Raw genomic sequence first — 18,957 nt, 5'->3', positions numbered from 1 at the left:
CTCCACCTTACTTTTTGAGATAGGATCTCTCACTGAACCTAAAGCTCACCAAAGCACTAAGGATGGCTGGTTTGAATCCTGGGACTCTGTTTCTTTGTAGTTTTAGTGCTTGTCCTAGAACTAGCTCTTGTAGACCAGGCTGACCTCAAACTCACAGAGATCTGCCTGCCTCTGTCCTCCTGAGTGCTAGGATTAAAGGCATGCAACACCACTGCCCAGCTTTTTTTTAAAGATTTATTATATATACAGTGTTCTGTCTAAATACATGCCTGCCAGAAGAGGGTACCAGATCTCATTACAGATGGATGTGAGCCACCATGTGGTTGCTGGGAATTGAATTCAGGACCTACAGAGAGAGCAGTCCATACTGTTAACCTGTGAGCCATCTCTCTAGTCCCTGCTCTCATTGGTAATAAAAAGCTGATGGGCCAGTAGCCAGGCAGGAAGTATAGGCAGGACAACCAAACTAGGAGGATGCTGGGAAGAAGAAGGGCGGAGTCTGGAGTTGCCAGCCAGACACCGAGGGATCAGGAGATGAATGTGCCATGCTAGTAAAGGTACCACCATGTGGCAGAGCGTAAATAAGGAATATGGGTTAGCTTAAAATGTAAGCACTAGTTCTTAATAAGCCTGCGCGTCAGCCGAGCGTTTGTAATTAATATAAGCTTCAGTGTGTTTGAGAGCAACGGCAGGACAGGAAACCTCTGCCAACAGCACACCTGTAATCCTGGCACTTGGGAGGCTGCGGCAGGAACATGATAGGCCTGCCTGGAACACATAGTGAGACCCTGCCTGCAACAGAGAGAGTCATATATTAATAGCACCTCTAGCTTTGGGGAATGTGTATACCGAAAACAGCCTGGTGTCTGTGGTGGGCGTAGAGAATAAGACTGATTCCCTTAAGGACCCAGTGGACGGCGTTAGAAAGGCTAACAAGGAAACCTGTGGTATGGATTGAGGATGGCTGTTAGTGTTATGTCCCCTACATGGATGTTCAATGTCTTCCCAATAAAGAACAGGCATATGAGGTGAGATACATGCAACCTAGGGCAGGCCAGCCACTTTACAATACATGTGTAACTCAAAGTACTATGGCTGCCATAGACAGACATATTTTATTTGTCAGTTAACCTTTTTTTCCCACAGTGGAAGATGTAGGTGTTAAACGCAAAAGGAATGGATTGGGGGAAAGATAATGAACCAATGAAATAGCAGTTCCAAGAATATTATATGACATGTGCGACAATGCAAAAATGGAAAGGTCACAAAAGGTTTTCAGCAGCTTTTATAGTGATGCATGCAAAACATTGCAAGGGTCCTGATGTCGTAGCTAAAAATAGCATCTGTCTTTCATCCCCCGGAGAAAGAAGCCAGGAAATAGCAGAATAAGCAGAGAAGAGGACGATTGGATTGTGTTTGGTTTGTACCTGGACTGACTGACTGCAGGGCCTTAAGAGCTGTACTGGAATGCTGACGAGCACCTGAGCCTCCCGCTGCGGGGAAAGTAGTTTTGGTACAAATGTTTCCTTTGGTCAAACAACAAACAAAAACCTGTTTTTCAAATCCAAAGCTAAACAGTTAGGAATGACAATCTGTGTTAGTTATTCTTCTCGCTGTTATGACAAAACCCTGACCAGTAGCAACTGCGGGAGGAAGGGTTGATGTAGGTTCACAGCGTGAGGGGATTCTCCCGTCAGTCAGTGAGGGTTAGGCAGGGTGGCACAAGTCTGAAGCTGCTGCCCGCAATGCACCCAGAGTGAGGAAACACAGAGACAACGGGGAGCCAGGCTATAAAACCTCACGACGGCCCCGTCTCCAGTGGTGGTCACGTGTGGGGACGTTCCACATTCAGCTGACAGTGGGGGAGATGAAAACTGCACTGGAATTTGGTTACTAGCTGTCACCATCAGATCTGTTTCTGCCTTGCACTCGAGAGAACTCACTACACACCCACACCCCCCTCCCCCCCCACACACACATACACCAGTGTTTGGTTTTTTTACTTGGAAATCCCTACCTTGCTTTATGTTGTGGGGTTTCAGGACTAGGACATCCTAGACATCATGAAGAGCTTGGGAGCTGAAGATGCGGTTGCCAGGGTATAGACCATAAAACTGTCCTCAACAACCCCTGAGGGCTGGTGAGGTGGTCCAGCCTGTTAAAGCATTTGCGTGCAAAACTGAGCACCTGAGTTTGATCCCCAGAGCCTATGCATCGAGGTGGAGGGAGAGAACTGACTCACACAGTTGTCTCCGACCTCCACAGGTGTGCCTTGCACACTCCCCCTTCCCTCCCCCTTCCTCATATAAACACACATACTCTCACACACAATAGCAATACTTACAAAAATATAACTTCTGAGAAGTGGAATTACATGGTTTGTGAAACAGTGATTTGAAAGGTGTTGGTTTTGATGTCAGTTAGTGAAATAATCTCCAAACAGTGTGTTGCTCTAGACACAATAAAAGGAACAAACACCAAGGCTCTGGGGCTGCAGTGCTAATGGGCACCCAGCTTGGCTCTTTACTTTCCAGGCATTTTGGTCCTCTTGGTTGGGCACCCGAGACTCCATCTGTCCCTTTAGGTTTGAGCCTTTTGAACAAGATTATGTAAGGAATGGTTGCAGCTTTTAATTTTAGTGAAAATTAAAATTACATTTTGCCACTTATTGAAAAATGTCTTGAATGTTATGTGGAAATAACTTTAACCACATTGCTGACGTGGCCATTTCTTTCCCATAATTCCCCTTGTTCAAGTTGATTATTTTGTTTTCAACAGACTCGCTAAAGATGTTTCCTCCGGCGTAAAGCAAATGGAAAACTCTTCTCTGAGAAACTGTGGTGACCAGTTTATCAAGATTCCATACAATTGTGCTGCCCGTTAGACCGAGACCTAAGTTACATCTGCTGTATCTGTGTGACCCCTAACTGAACAAATAACCAGAAAATGGAGCACTGGGGTCTACTTTGGGGAGCAGGGGGTGGGTGGGCGTGGGCAAACGTGTAGTCACTTCAACTTACAGTTTCAGATGTTGTTTATTTGTGACACAATACAGACTGACAACATTTAGGGGACTGTTCAAGGCCAGAGCACATCGGCACCACTGTGCAATTAAAGCCTAGTCCATGGCACGCCATGCATGATGCATATATTCCATCAGGTTTTGCAGGGCAAACCTGCAGGTCCATTCCAGCTAACAGTCACTTCTGGGTGTCCCTTTTCCCTTCATTCTCCAAAGCCTATTTTGATAGTTACACATGGTTTATTTATACATTTCTGTGCTACCTTGAAATTCACACAAACACAACTCTCCTGAATGTGAAATTAAAACGCACGCAGTGTTATGGTGATTTCACCAGCTTTGGGGTGTCTGCCCACTCTAGGATGAGGGCTATATAGAAATCTGCTTGTAATAAAAACTGTTGACAACCGTGACAAAAATAAGGATATAATATCAAAATAAATCAAAGGATATACAGTATTGTCATTATTCTGATACAGAATTTTTTTTTACATAGAAATATTGATACCAGTACAAATGGCAAGATATCAGGAAATCCATTACAATAGACCTTTGGATTACAAATAAAAGTTTAAATTATAACTTAACACCGATTTTTAAATGATGACGCCTGTCATGCCAGATGAAAATCAATGTTTCCTCCTCAAGTGACATTCCTTAGAATGTCTCCAAGAAGATAAAAAACAAACAAAACAAAACAAAACAAAAAAACCAAAACAGATCATCAAGTAAAAAAAAAAAATGAAAAAAGAAATGTAATATTCCATTAGGGAGAAAACGCCTTTTGCTTAAACAAATCTAGAAAAACGGACCACCTTCCTTCAGTGTCCCATTAATTTTGCCCTCCTACCAGTTTAACAGCACAATTGAAAGCCCCTGGGCTAGATGGGTGCAGGAAAAGTCCCAGAAGCACTCTCAACTTCTGCTCCCAATGAGCCTTCTAGAGTGTCTGGTTCAAATGCACCCTCTTGCCACCAAACGAGAACAGAGCTAGCTGTTTGAGCCTCTTTAGTAGGTCTACCAGCAAGCCAGGGCTGTAGAGACCCCACTTTAGAACGCTAGGCTAAAGTGAGGACCATCGGCGTCTCTGAAGGGAGGGCATGTCCCACTCGGCAGGATGGGCAGAGGGGCTGCAAAGGACAAAAACGAAGCTTCTGCAACAAAATACCTACTCTTACTCTCCTGTTTGTGAAAATGGTTGTTACTGGCATTCAAAAAATGTCAAGCCGAAACATAAACAGGGAAATGAGAAGTCGTTCCAGGATGCTGTGCCCTTTATACGTCTATCCAAAAATCAAAACTCTCCTTCGAAAAGAAAAAAAAAAAAGTCACCTTAAAATGTGACTTGGGAAGTTGAGGAAGCGAGAGCTTTATTTTTGGCATATTCTTTGTTTGACACATTCACAAGTGAGACTTGACAGACATTGTGCAGGGGAGGTTCACACTTCAAGTTCCTGCTTCAGAGGGATCACTTCCGGGCCAAACAGATAAACCGGTTGAAAGAGGTCCGTAAACACGCCAAACCTGGCAGGCAGGGACAAGTGTGATGCATTCTCCGCCCCCAAAATGGAACCTACAATGGAAAAAGGAACCGAGTCAGAAAAGTTTGATTTTTCAATTTGCCTGCTTTTTGGTTTATTTAGTGTTTGATATGTTTGTATATGTGTGGTGCATACATCTAAGTGTGTGGCTTTACCCCTAGCACAGGAAGGCCGAGGCCAGAGCCTGCCAATTTATTTTCTTGGGACAAGGTATCTTACAGATAAGCTTGCTGTTTCAACTAGGCTGGTAGGCCAGTGAGATCCTGGGGTACACCCATCTCTACCCCACTCCCCACCTCCAGTGTTGGGTCACATGCTCGGCTTTTTATGAGCGTAATGGGGATTTGATCTAGGGTCTTTGTGATTGCAAAACAAGCATTCTTCCCAACTGAGTCATCTGCCCATCACTCTGACAAAAATTAAAAATGAAAACAAATGAGCCCGTTTTGTAGCTATCTGGATCCTAATCTGTGTTACTGAATGCTCACTAGGCAATACACAGCCCCTTACAGTATACATCGTCTTTCCCATCCCTGCCATCAAGGTGGGAATATTTCAAATACAGACTCACACCTGTTCTTTAGATGAGAGATGGGAGTACACACACAGATGAGAAAACAGCCCGAGTTCCTTCACACGTGTGGAGCTGAAGGCTTGGCTATAGATGGACCAGAAATATAAAGCCTGTTTGCCTGCTGTATTTTCTCATTTTGGTGCGCTGTGTGTGTGCACGTTTGTGTGTGTATGCACGTGTGTGTGCACGTATGGCTGTCTGCCTGTCTGTCTGCCTGTGTGTTGTGCATATAGACATCTGGGTGGGTGTGCATGCAAAATTTATACAGGATCCATGTGGAGGACAAAGGTGGATGTTGAAAGCCTTCCTTCCTCAGTTACTCTTCCATATTGAGACAGGGTCTCTTAATAAAACCGGCACTGGCCAATTCCAGTAGACTTGCTGGCCATTGAGCCCCAGGATCCACTTGCCTTTGCCTCCTCAGTGCTGGAATTACAGAAGCTCACCACCGCACTTGGCTTTTGTACTGAGGTTTTGGGGGATAGAACCCAAGTCTTCTTGCTTCTGTGGCAAGCATGTTACTGAGTAAGCCACATTCTAGCCCCTCTCATTTGTTTTCTTTTTATAGTGTCTTGCTATATAAGTTCCAGAAGGAAGGCCTAGGCACTACCACATGTATTCAGTGCACATGGATGAATCCACAGCTAGTCAGGAATATGGACATCACATTCACCCACAATCACCAGAGTTAAACCACTGAGGATGTCTAGAGGAGAACCATGGGAAAGGCGAGCTGAATTTGAAGAACTACTGTACCCAGAGGCTCTCAGTCTGACTCTGGAGAAGGCCTGCTTCATGCCCAAAGCCCCTCCACAGTCCCTGTACATTCCACCAGCGGTGCTGGATGGGAGCAGTCCGACTGACAGCTATCACTCAAAATATGTGTACTTTCCAAAGTTCTAGAATAAAGAGCTAGGAAAACCACCCGACCCTGTAGGTACAGGGTCTCTAGCTCATTTAACACCCTGTCCTGGTTAGGTGGCTCAGTCCTGGAATAGCAGCGCTCAGGATGCTGAAAAGGAGAATCATGATTGGAGAGTAGCCTGGGGGAAGACCCTGGAAAGAGAGAGAGAGAGAGAGAGAGAGAGAGACTGGCAGAGAATGTGAACGCTGTTTCCAGCTTCAAATGTTTCATTAGCTGTCATTCTGTGTACTTCTGGTCTATCCTATCAAAAGAAGCCACCCACACCAATTACACAGATGTTTTCAGGATATATTTCTTTATAGATTTTTTTAAAGGCAAAAGGCTGTCTTCAGACAGTGGTAGAACCATTCTGACCCTACTCCTGGGCTGACCTGAGTGAGAGGGCAAACCCAATGCTCATGTACAAAGTAAAAGCCAGGAGTCCTGGATGTATTCCTGGGTGAGGCCACGCTCTCTCACTCTCTCGCTCTCATTCTTCTTACCTCCTTTTTCTTTTTTCTTCTCTTCGCCCTTCTTCTTTCCTGCCTTCCATTTGCAACATGGCGCTGGATGGGTCAGGGAGATGACTGACATCAATAAACACAAAGGGAAATGAGAGAAGCAACAGAGGGCAGGGCTTGTGGTAGGCTCACCAGGCAGAGTAGGACACACAGCCAGGCTCCCTAGGGACCTTTTGCATTTATGATGACTGGTTATTTCCAAGGGGCTAAACGTGGCATCTATACACAGCCACAGCCACGCTGCCTGTAGGGCTCAGGCAGATGGTATGCTCAGAATGGTTCTGCCACTGTGTGAGTCAAGGCTGCTGGGCTAAGGCAGAGGTAGCTTGGGGGGGAGGGGCTACCACCCAGAACACATCCAACAGCTGGGTACATCTGGGCTAGCTTTAGACAATGATCACTGGGCAGTGTGGGATGTGACCATCAGTGACCTTTGCAGTCCATTTTGACTCTAAGATTTTGCAAGACTTCTCCAAGCCAAACCTTAGCAAAAAAAATATGGACCAGTGGCTCTCAGTTACCAGGGATGGTTCTGTCCATACAGCAATACCCAGTCAGTTATGTCTGACACAGCTGGAGTTGGGGTGTGTGTGTGTGTGTGCACGTGTGTGTGTGCAGGTGCTGGAAACGTTGCTAAACTCCTAAACCTTCAGGATAGCCCTCTCAGTGAACAGTGAGCTAGCTCAAGATGTACATAGCACTGAAGCTGATAACTAGCAGCCAGCATCTATGTTCAAGGAACTGTGCTTGTCCCATACAAGTCTAAAATAATCACCCCATCACAGGGTTATACACAGGACCCAACAAGCATGTTTCAAGTTGATAGGCTACCCGCTATCTCCAGCCCCTATTCTAGGTACTGAAGGCGACAACAATGGACCAGAATGGAAAGGTCTTTTGCAGGAACATCAATCCAGACCTGCTCCTATGAGCTTCAGGATCCTCATGCTGGTGTTTGCTTTTTATCTCACAAACCAAGACCCAATCTGCGTTTTTCCTTCTACACATCATTTCTAAGCAGTTCAAGCTCACAGCAATCTTCTTTCCCCCTTTTCATTTGGGAGTCTCTCGTGGCGAACAGCATGAGCCCTGAAACCACCCAGACAGCAGACTCTTGCTTGCTTCACCCTGGGCCCATTCACTTCTAGGTTCAGACGTTTCAGAAAACAAATCAATCCATGGGGTATCCATGGGGTGATGAAACATTTGCATCGATCCACATTCTAACCACTAGTTCCAAACCTGGTCGCTTGCTTCAGAATCAGCGGGACACCAACTTCTTACAGCCCACAATTCCAAACAGTAAATTCTAAACTCGCCAACACAGAGCATGCTTCTTACTTGCTTGTGGTACTTTTAAAGGGAAAACTGAAGCATAGACCTATAAAATCCTACAGGGGACTGAGGCAAGAAGATGGTGAGTTCAAGACCAGCTTGGACCACATAGGGAGACCCTATCTCAAAGTAAAAAAATAAATGTGAGGCTGAGTTTATAGCTCAGGGACAGAGTGCTTGCCTAAGGGGTGAGATCCTGCCTTCAATCTCCAGTAACACACACACGTACATGCACACTTGGGGGGGGGGGTAGGAAGTAAAAAAGAGAGGGAGGGAGGGAAATGACTCTGTAGTGATGGAACTGCTGTCTGTCCTGGCTATTGCTGAGTTGTCCTCCAGTTTTGGAAGATGCCACCATCTGGAGGAACTAGGTATAGGGTGAAGGTTGAGAACCCCGAGAAAACTGCATGCAGTATGTTCTGTCTGGTGACACTGTGTTCTGTCTGGTGACACTGTCAACTGAGCCTGCAGCCACAGTTCTGATGCTGCTCCCAGAGGTCCCTGCACCTCTCGCTGCCCACAGTAGGAAGAATGAGGAAATCACACATTATGTTCTCTCTAACCATCTTTTTTTTCTTTCAGTAAAGGGTAATTGTACAGGCCAAGTTTTAAAGTGAAATTTAAAAAAAAAAAATTGTATCCGGCTGTGGTGGTACACACCTGTGCTGCCATCTCAATATTCAGGAAGTAGAAGGTTATAAATTCTACATAGTGAGAGGTTGTTGAAACATGAAAGAGAAATAGAGAAAGGGAGAGAGAGGGAAAAGAAAAGAAAAGGAAAGAAGAAAATTTTTTTTTAAATATGTATATAAAAGTGGTTGGCGGTGGGGAAATGGCTCAGTCAGATAAGTGCTTGTCGTGCAAGCATGAGGACCTGATGAATTCTCATCTGAGCATCCGCATGAAAGCCAGGCACAGTGTGGATCTGAAGTCCCAGTGCTGAAGAGCTGGAGACAGCCGGATGACTGGCAAACATAAGCCAGTCAGTCTACCTAAACCATGAGCCCCAGATGCAATGAAATACCTTGTCTCAAAAAGTGAGGTGTAAATTTAATGAGGAAGACAACATCGACCCCTGTCCTCAACACGTGCACACACACACACATGCATACGCACATGCATACGCACACACCCCTATGCAAACATAATAGAGACAAACATACAAACTGGACTGGAGCTGGGTATGCAGCTCAGTGGGAAAGCACTTGCCTAGCGTGGGCAAGGCTCTATGTCCAGCTCTAGCACAAACAAACCGGAGGGTGGAACAAACAAAATGAGATCAGAACACCTTTTTAAATTAAAAAAAATTAAAAAATAAAACAGTAAAAAAAATTCAAGTATTAATTATATTCATCAAATGGAATAGAAAACCTGGCATAAAAATCTTCCTTTAAATTATGAAAACCACAATCTAGTAAAAACCACAGTGTAACTATTAATATAAATTAAAATAGTGTGATTTTATAACTATTTTCTAAAGACATGATTTCATGAGTTGCTCAAAGTGTTAAAAAAAATAAATACAAGTTAAAACATTGTTGCCCATGAAATATGCTTTCTCCAGGTAAACTAATGTCTTGGAGTCTTTTCTTCTTTGTTTATTTGGCTTCTGGTGGTGCTTGGGATTGAACCCAGGTCCTTGGTACTCACTCTAACCCTGAGCTACTGCCCTAGGGACTCACTCCCTAATCCAGGCTGGCCTTGAACCTGGATTCCACTTGCTTCAGGGTCCCAAGTGATGAGATTATAGCCATCTGCAATCAAGTCCCACTGTTTTATTTCACTTTGAATTATCAAATATAAAATAAAAACCTCTGAACTTTAAAAACGATAGTTAAAGCCAACTGTAAATCCACAAGTGCTCGAGACAGAATGAGGGGCAGCCCCCAGAACTGCCTGTCTCCCCCTGCCGCTTTCGCTTCTTCTCAGCTACTGTTCTAGGCATTCAAAAGTCAGACTTGGGGGCTGCTGACTAGGCCACCCTGAAACAGGAGAAAGAATTTCCCATAAAGGATCTGTATTTTTACAGTTTACTAAGAAACCATCATTGAGCTTGCGTAGAAATGAAAACTGTACTGCAGTGCTCACCAGGGCACATTTATGAAAACATTTTCCTTTACTTCTCTTGGGGAGAATGTCGCTGAGAACATTCTAGTAGAACTACATTTTTCTAGAATACATTAATTTTATCTTCACCAAGATGACCAACTTCAGCACTGACCCTGGAAATAGGTCATCAAAATGACCTTTTAAATTTTCCGGGATTGGAGAAAAGGCTATAAAATGTCATAAAATTTGAGTTTTAGAAATGTATTTCATGTAGACACCTCAGACATGACATAAAATCTTGTTTTTGAGCACTTCTGTCAGCTTATCACTTGGTTTTATTATAAAGCCCTAGTCATTTAGAGGTTTCTTTATTTGACCTGCCACGAAGACAAACTGCAGGGCCCAAAGTGGGGGGTAGGGAGAAGATAGACGCACCCCTTTTCAGAACTGGCATTACAGCAAGTATGGACTTCAAGTCAAGTCGTGGAAACAAGACTCAGTTGCTTTTTAAATATAAAATAGCAAAGGAGTCCCTGTCCCGGCCCTGCCCTGCCCTGCCCACTCAGCCAGCTTCCTTCTAATTTTAGCTGTGCCTCACTGGGGTCTTGTGAGGAGGAGGAACCTTAGTGGGAGATCAGCCTGGGAAATGATCATAGGAATGAGAGAACCCGCGCCTCAGATCAGTCAAAATCCAGGACTGAGACCTCCCAAGACATACTTTCAAGAGAAAGCCACTAAGGAGCCACCTGTCACATGATGTCACAAAATATATCCATCCCAGAAGATAAGCCATTGTCAACAGACATGTAAGGTTAATGAAAAAACACAGGCAGTCAAGTGAATTAAGGAAGGCCAACACAGGATCTCGAGGAGAACTGACAGGAGTCAACGGAGGAAACAAGGCGCTCTATGGGTCAGATAAAGAATCATTACTTGGCTGCCTCAGCAACGTTAGGCCAAGAAGAAGAAAAAATGACAGACGTTAAAGACAGATCATTTGGATCTGACACTAACAATCCAAATATATATATATATAATATATATATATATTATATATATATAATATATATGTCTCTGTATACATGTGTGTATATAGAATATACATATAATACATATATATCCAAGTATACATATGGTGATATATATATATATATATATATATATATATATATATATATATATAGAGAGAGAGAGAGAGAGAGAGAGAGAGAAGCAGAGGGGAGGGGAGGGAAGGTGACAGGGAGAGAAAGAATATGCAAGAGCTTTGGGATACCCTTAAAAATCAACTATTCAGATTACTGGCACATGGGAAAGAAGAGCTACAGACTGGGGCCATGAAAAACCTCCTCACTAAGATAACAGCAGAAAACTCCCCAAATTTTGGGAAAGACAAGGACATTCAGGTACAAGAAGCATTTAGAACCCTAAACATAGATAACCACAGAAGTATGTCACCGTAACATAGTATAGCTAAGTTGTTTAAAGTATAGGACAACACAGCTCCAGAGAAGCTAGGTAACAAGGAGAACCCTAAGAGAGACATACTGGATCACGCTGGGAAGGGGAATTAGACAAGATCTCCTGAGTAAATTTGGAGCATGGGGTTGGGGATAAGGGAGGGCAGGAGGGGAGGGTGGAAGGGAAAAAGAAAGGAGGAGGGAACTGGAAGGTCAAGATGGGGGAAGGACAGAGAGGAAGAGCAAGGAAAGAGATATCTTCACTGAGGGAGACATTGTGGAGCCCCATGAATTCACAAGGATGACCCCAGCTAAGACCCTAAGCAATAGTAGAAAAGGGGCCTGAACTGGCCTTCCTCTGTAATTAGATTGATGACTACCTTAATTGTCACCATAGACCTGTCCATCAACTGACGGAAGCAGATGCAGAGAGCCACATCCAGTGGAGCACTGGGATGAGTTCCCAGAGTCCAATCATAGAGAGGGAGGAGCGATAATATGAGCAAAGGGGTAGAGACCATGATGAGGATGCCCACAGAAACACCTGACCTGAGCTCACTGACTCCAGACTGACAGCAGGGTGGGGGGAGACCTTCATAGGACCAAACAAGGCCCTCTGAATGTGGGTGACAGTTGTGTGGCTTGGGAAGTCTGTGGAGTCACTGACAGTGAGACCAGGATTTATTCCTAGTGCTTGAACTTGCTTTTTGGAGCCCATTCTCTAAGGAGGAATACCTTGTTCAGCCTAGATACTGGGGGATGGAGGGGGCGGGGCTTGGCCCTGCCTCAAAGTGCTGTGCCAGACTTTGTTGACTTCCCATGGGAGGCCTCACCCTCTCTGAGGAGTGGATGGGAGTGGGGTAGGGGGAACAGGAGGAGGGGAAGGAGTGGGAACTGGGGTCACTCTGTTGATCCCAGAATGAAGCTGGTTATGATGGTTTGACTGAGAATGAACCCTACAGGTTGGAGCATTTGAACACTTAGTCTCCTGTTTCTATGGTTCAAGCTCTGAGCTCTCAGCTGTTCCTGCTGTCCTGCCTTTGCTCTGCAATCATGAACTCCAACCCTCTGAACCTGTAACCCCAATGAAATGCTTTCTTTTCTTTTGATTTTTGGATTTGGGGTGTTTGTTCTGCTTTGTTTTTCTAGACAGGGTTTCTTTGTGTAGCCTTGGCTGTCCTAGTAAGCCAGGCTATCCTCAACTCAGACATCCTCCTGCCTCTGCCTCCCAAGTACCGGAATTAGAGGCGTGTGCCACTGCCACCCTGCTTATGTTTTCTTAAACAAACAAACAAACAAACACAAACGACAGGACCTGGGGAAATGGCTCAGAGTATGAACTGCTTGCCAAGCAAGCAAAAGGACCTGAGTTCAGATCCTCAACATTTTGAATAAAAGCCAGGCACTGAGTGAGGAAGACACCCAGCAGCAATGTCTGGCATCCATAGGCAAACACAGAACATGTGCACACACACACATACACATGCACATGTATACATATAAGGCACAAATCACAAACCTGGACTATCCTGGTGGGCATCTTGTCTCTGCCATTTGGCTTTCAGTTAGTAAAAAATGCTCAAATGACCACAACTAATTTCCCTTGGGTAGAGGAATGGAGTAATCTTTGTCAGAGAGACAGAAAGAAGGGTTGCTCTCTGTATGCTCGCAGGCTAGTCTGTGTGACCCCAGTTGGGTTTAATGCTGTGTAGCATGCATGGCAAAGACAAATGTGCAGCAACAGGTGTGGGATGTTGGGTGAGAGTGTCATACGTACATCTAAAGTACTTACTGTCAACACGAGAAAGGTCACTTTTTATTTTTTCAGGTATGCTTTCTATACATGATTCTCAGAGCAGAAAAACAAAGGAAGCTACTTAGAGAAAATGGCTTCAGTACATAAGAGAGGACTTGCTAGGAGTAAGGAAAAAAAAAGGATTCAGTACCGAAAGCAACTGAGCTAGCCTCACTTGCTCCTGGGAAGCCTGGTGTTTAGACCCATGACTAACAGTAAATACCCAGGAACAAAAGGTGTGTGTCATGTTTAAAAAATGAGTGAAATCTTGCAGGGTCAAACCACAGGAAGAAGGGCTCATGCAACAGGAAGCATTTCCCAAGGCAGCCAACCACAGCACAGCTGGCCACGAGAACAATCTTCAGACAGGCCCCACGGCAACCAAATGTGGGGGTCCTCACATTGAGCTGCACCTGAGCGACAGGCTACCAAAGTTATCTGGGACAGTCGGAGTCACAGGGAAGATGGTGATTTCTATAATAGCTTCAAACCCAAAGATGTATGGGGTGGGGGGAGACAGAATTCTGTTTGATTTGAAAATATGCTGCATTTTCTTTAAAGGAATGTAGAATCTTCCTCCAGGAAGCCACTTGCCCTGGACCATTGCCTCTGGATCAGATTTGTCTGATGGGAAGAATGAGGATGAAGAGAGATAGCAGGAAGGGGCTGCCACTTATCAACCTGAACACTTGCCTGATGCTAAACTGTGTTTAAATTTTTTTTCCCATGTGCTAGACAAGGACACAGTTCTACTCACTGTCTGGTCACCTTCCATCTCCCCTACCTACATCCTGATGCTATAGAAACCCACTGGCTCTCCAGGTGGAGAATCTGCTATTCCTAGGGACACAGAGTCTAAGCTCTATCGGACTTGACCCTGAAGGCCTGTGACCTTGCCTTTCAGGGTCCATACCCTTTCCAAAGTTCTTTAGGTTACCATGACATTGAGCTGCTCTGCAATCATATTAGAAAATTAAATGTCACAGATCTCCAAAGTTATTCATAAAATACAAAGCTTTAACTGAGCACTGTGGTACACACATGCCTATAAGCTCCATACTTGGAAGAAAGAGAATCAGGAGTTCAAGGCCAGCCTAGACTACATGAGAAGCTGTCTCAAAAACCAACAAAATACAACTTTTAAGATATAAGTGTGAGTTAGTTATTGGTGATGGTCTCAAAATAAAACACAACAAACAAAACCCGCAAAGTTGACTGACTCCTTCTCCACCAGCTGGTCAAGCATGAAGTCTTTTCAAGAATGATTTACTTTGATTTTACCAAGTATGTTCCAGTAAAATTTCTGTTTTGTTCGTTATAAACCTAAATACGTCCACATGTTAGGAATTAAGTTGATGGGTTATTTTTAATGTCAGGAGAGCAATGGTATAGAAATGATGATTGGGATGCAAGGGGGAAAAAAGGGAAGAAATGGGTGCCCCTCCCCCCTGTACTGTTCTGTGACTTCCAGTTTCAAGTGAACTACCCAAGACTTCCATCACATAGGCCTTGCTCATCAGGAAGGTATACCAGAAGTCCCAGTGCAGACACTAACTTTCCGAGTCAGAGGGTGGCAGGTGTCTCCCACTTGGCCCATGGGTGTGCAGATCCTTATGCTCTTAACCCAGATACTGACAGCGCAGCACATGCCTCCTCCACACTGTGAGTCTTTGTCGCAAGCCTGAAACGAAATAAACCAACAGATAAATATAGAGAGCGGGAAAGGCTCAGGCTCAGGAATTCTAAAATTAGCAGGGAAAATCCCCTTTAAATATCCAAATGCCCAGCCAGTAAAGTACTTGCAACACACACATGAGGACACGAGTTCAATCCTTAGAACCCACCAGAAAAGCCAGACATGGTGGCTTGTGCTTGCAATCCCAGCTCTGGGAAGATGGAGCAGGCTAATCTTTGGGGCTTGGTGGTCAACCAGTCTAGCCAAATCAGGGCATTTTAAGCCACGTGAGAAACTGCGTTTCAAAAAAATAAGGTGGATAGCACCGGAGGACAGCATCTGTACTTAATGTCTGGCTTCCACACACATGCCCATACATGTGAACACCTCACCCAACATGTATGCCTACACACACATAAAAGTATCCCAACACAGTGATCTTTAATAAACTGGAACCATAAGCTCCATTTGCTTGTATACACCTACAATCACATTGATCAGAATGTCTCCATGGACTAAAGAGCTCCGGTATGATGAAAGCCAGGATTAAGAAGCAAGGAGGACGGGAGGGGGACAACACATCGGCTCTCTTCTTCTGGTGCTTTATGGCTGAACTTAAAGGATGTGCTTCTGCTAGCCCCGCACTATACACAGCCATTTGGAACCGCACAAATCAAATCACAAGATTTTATGACTATAAACTGCTGACTATATGGGGCCTAGTTTTAAAAAAGACAGGGATGCAGTCTCCGAATCTGGCACAAACCGCCGCAGACCTGTAAAGGCACAGATGGGACGTTTAGAAGTGTGCTTTGTGAGACTGGGTGCTGCTTGCCTGGTTTACCCTGATTTTCACCATTTCCTCTTTCAAAATAAGAACTCTTCAAGGGTGGGAAGGGACAGACCAAGACTTTTGCCCCATCCCAGTAGTCTTATAAGTGAATGACATGCAGAAAGGAACTGACTGCTTAGAATCAGCTGATGCGTACATCAGAAACTCAGTTGAACCAGTCACAAAAGTCCTTTAGGTGAGACAGGCACAGGGCAGCAGAGGCAATTAGCAGCGGTAATTTCTCAAAGTACACACCCAGCATGCACAAACTACAAGTGCACACAGCCAAAGAATCAGTGTGGAGGACTTCCCATGTGGCAGTAGAGAAATGGAGCCCAAATTTATTTGCATGAAAATGTATCCTAAGAACTATGGCTCTTTCTTAGAGACGGCAACAGCAAAGTGATATTTTGTTTCAGCAACGTCTAGCAATCTGTTGTTCAAAGTAAGTAGTGGCTTATTCAACTTTGGGTGAGTTTTGTTCTTTTATTATAGGATGATGTTTATACATTCTCACCTTTGGATTTTTGTCTGGACACCAGAAATCATGCAAACATGACCATCATGTCCTTAAGTGTTAGATCTACTCCACAATCTTCTGCAGTATGGTTTTACTGCATCTATATGAAGATATCAATTCAAAGACTGTGTGTGCGCACACACGTGTATGTGTAGTAAAGGACTCTACATTCTGAAACCCCAGCAGCTCTTTTTCTAAGACCATAAAAAAATCCAGAAAATTCTTTTAAAATTCAATCAATCTCTTAGATGCTTATCACCCTGTATACATTTTCTCTAGAGAAATCACTGACTTTTTTATTTGAGTCCAGATGGTTTTTGTCAGGGGAACCCAACTACGCTCTATTGCCATGTTGCTTTAGAGAAGTTTTTCCAATACTCTTTTCATAACATTGAATTAACAACAAAAAAACAAGAGTCCACATGACTGTACCACCCCCACCCCCGAACCCCACCAGCATGTAAACATGAAATGAGATAAAATTTCGTTTCATAACAAAAAGCTTCAGTTGGAAATTTACAGAGAATTGCCTAAGTTTATATCTTTTTAATTAGACAGCTGTTTCCTGGTACCCTTTATTCTCCTTAACCCATTGCGGAGCCATGCAAGCAGTGTCCTGTGAATGGAACCGGGCAACACTTGCACTGCCCAGGAACCTGGGGGCTTAGAGGATTAGGAAACACTTAGAATGAACCAGCAGGGGAAGGAGGGAAAAACCCACCCAATCATGTTTCCATTCGCATGTGTTACAAAGACCCCGTAGAGACTTTTGTTCACACACACACACCAACTGGCTACTGATGAAGTTTTAGAAATGGCTTTAACAATCTCGGCTCTAATAAATAACACAAGGCATAAAATCAAATATCTACGGGGCATAACTCAATGCTGTCATAACCCCAGAGCTTTCAGAATGCAATCTGTACCCTGAGAAACACAGAGAAACCCATCTTCATTTATTCAACATGATGACCCTTTTTTAAAACGACATGTTATTTTACTACCTGTACGTCATCGTTTTAAACACATCTATATTAACATCAAATGTGTTCTTAGATATTAAAATTATTTAAATAAATATGCTAACAACTTTTTTTTCTTTAATGAGTGAAACAACAGCGAGGGTTCTGCTGGGTTATTAAAACAGATTTCTGAAATGGACTATTAATACAGACTTCCAAAATGTGTTGTGAACTCTCTCTTCAGACACAAAGAGAAAACTCAAGAGTCAAGAGAGTTGAAGGAATGGGCCGTTTCTAAACATGATGAAGACAGTCTCTAGTGACAGCTTGCTCTGTCGCTAAGCTCCAGGAGGGACGTATCAGGAATCAAACTTGACAGTTTATCTAATAGGAACTTCAGGACGAAGAAGGGGGAAAAATAAAGAATGACTTAAAAATAAAAGAGCAGCTGCCGGCAATCCAGTAAAAGAGCCCACAGTTGCTTTCCAAAGCTCACACATGGCCGCGACCCAAGGTACTTCACAGGGTAAGGCCCACCCGGGAGCTGTGGAATTTGAGGTGCATGTCTTGCTCTTTTGCAATTTAAGGAAAGGCGATCAGATTTTGGGGTTGAGAATTTCCAACCCCTGGAAAAGAACTTTCTCACAGTGGGGGTGGGGGGAGAAACTTCTTGGCGCTACTAAATAGAACAGCAGACCAAACCCAAGGTGCGGGAGGGAGAGGTGTGGAAGGCAGTTTGATTCCTTAGTGCGCCTGGCTGTTCCCTGCCTTGGGAGCAAGATACGTTCCCAAGTGGCCAAAGGGAAATCCAGGAGAATGTCACACCGGGCACACCCTAACCAGTGCCTACACACCCCGGGCCTGGTGTCCCGGGGCGATCCGGAGCGACAGGTGCGCGGGCAGCTTACCCCGGTGATGACCGCGGCATCCCCGGCGGGCGGCGTGAGCAGCGGCGACAGCAGCAGTAGTAGCAGTATCGGGGCACAGCACGGGCCCCCCATGGCGTCCCGGGTACACGGTGGCGGTTGGGGCACGCGATCGGGGACGTTGGGGACGCGTGGCCGGGCTGCTCTGCCGAGCCGCGAGCCTGGCGGCAGTTATAAAGGCGAGCCCCGCGGTGACTCACGCCCGGCAGCACGCGGGGGGCACGGCGCGGGCACACACCCCGCGCCCCACGCGCACACGCGCACGTGCCCCCGCGCCCCACGGGCACAGGCGCCACGCGGGCAGAGCCCCCGGCGGAGCGCCGCAGCCTTAGCCACCCTTCCTGTTGCTTTTGTATTCTCTAAAACCCTCCTCCTTCGCTGTCCTGCTTTCCAGAGCTCCACGTGCTCAGCCCCCACACTCTCAGAGCACATCATTTGCTATACAGATGTGCAGAGGGTGCCCACGACGTGCCGGGCGCGGAGGACACAACTGCCCTGTATTTGTGCGCTTTTGTTCAGCATGTCTACAGCGAGCGCTCGGTGAGTGCCAGGTCCTGCCACCGGCTCTGAACTTAGAAAGGACAGACAACAAACAAAAACACAAAGCGGGAAGCGTGGAAGGACTCTTCCACGTAGAGTGGAAGAACAAAGCGCCAAGCCCACCCCAAACCCACATCTCTGCGAAGTGGAGGGCCTCGGCTGCCCCTCCAGCTGTGGGAGCCTCATTTACTTTTTTGAAGTGACTTCCCCTGGTGCCCACATCTGTTCCTGACCCTCTCCGCCCAGATTTCCCTCACGTGCGTGCGTTCCCTCCCCTCTGCAGCTTCCAGCCAGCTTCAGGCAG

General features: G+C 45.2%; 1 protein-coding gene across 3 annotated transcripts; it reads right to left on the bottom strand.

Annotated features, from left to right (window-relative positions):
* Nucleotides 1-4,490: 4,490 nt before the first annotated feature.
* Prok2 (prokineticin 2) lies at nucleotides 4,491-18,283 on the bottom strand. 3 transcript variants are annotated; one of them, XM_057785873.1, is made up of 4 exons: nucleotides 18,096-18,283; nucleotides 14,754-14,879; nucleotides 6,545-6,607; nucleotides 4,491-4,595 (listed from the first exon to the last, which is right to left on the bottom strand). In XM_057785873.1, exons 1-4 carry the CDS (start codon nucleotides 18,186-18,188, stop codon nucleotides 4,491-4,493), a joined length of 387 nt encoding a protein of 128 aa, XP_057641856.1. In that variant the 5' UTR covers nucleotides 18,189-18,283. The 3 variants fall into 3 exon arrangements, with proteins under 3 accessions (XP_057641856.1, XP_057641866.1, XP_057641874.1); XM_057785883.1 differs by lacking the exon at nucleotides 6,545-6,607; XM_057785891.1 differs by lacking the exons at nucleotides 6,545-6,607; nucleotides 14,754-14,879.
* Between the last annotated feature and the right edge of the window lie 674 nt (nucleotides 18,284-18,957).

The sequence above is a fragment of the Chionomys nivalis genome, chromosome 1 (genome assembly GCF_950005125.1).
Source record: "Chionomys nivalis chromosome 1, mChiNiv1.1, whole genome shotgun sequence".
NCBI classification, from domain to species: domain Eukaryota; kingdom Metazoa; phylum Chordata; class Mammalia; order Rodentia; family Cricetidae; genus Chionomys; species Chionomys nivalis.
This window is presented reverse-complemented; position numbering and strand designations above follow the sequence as displayed.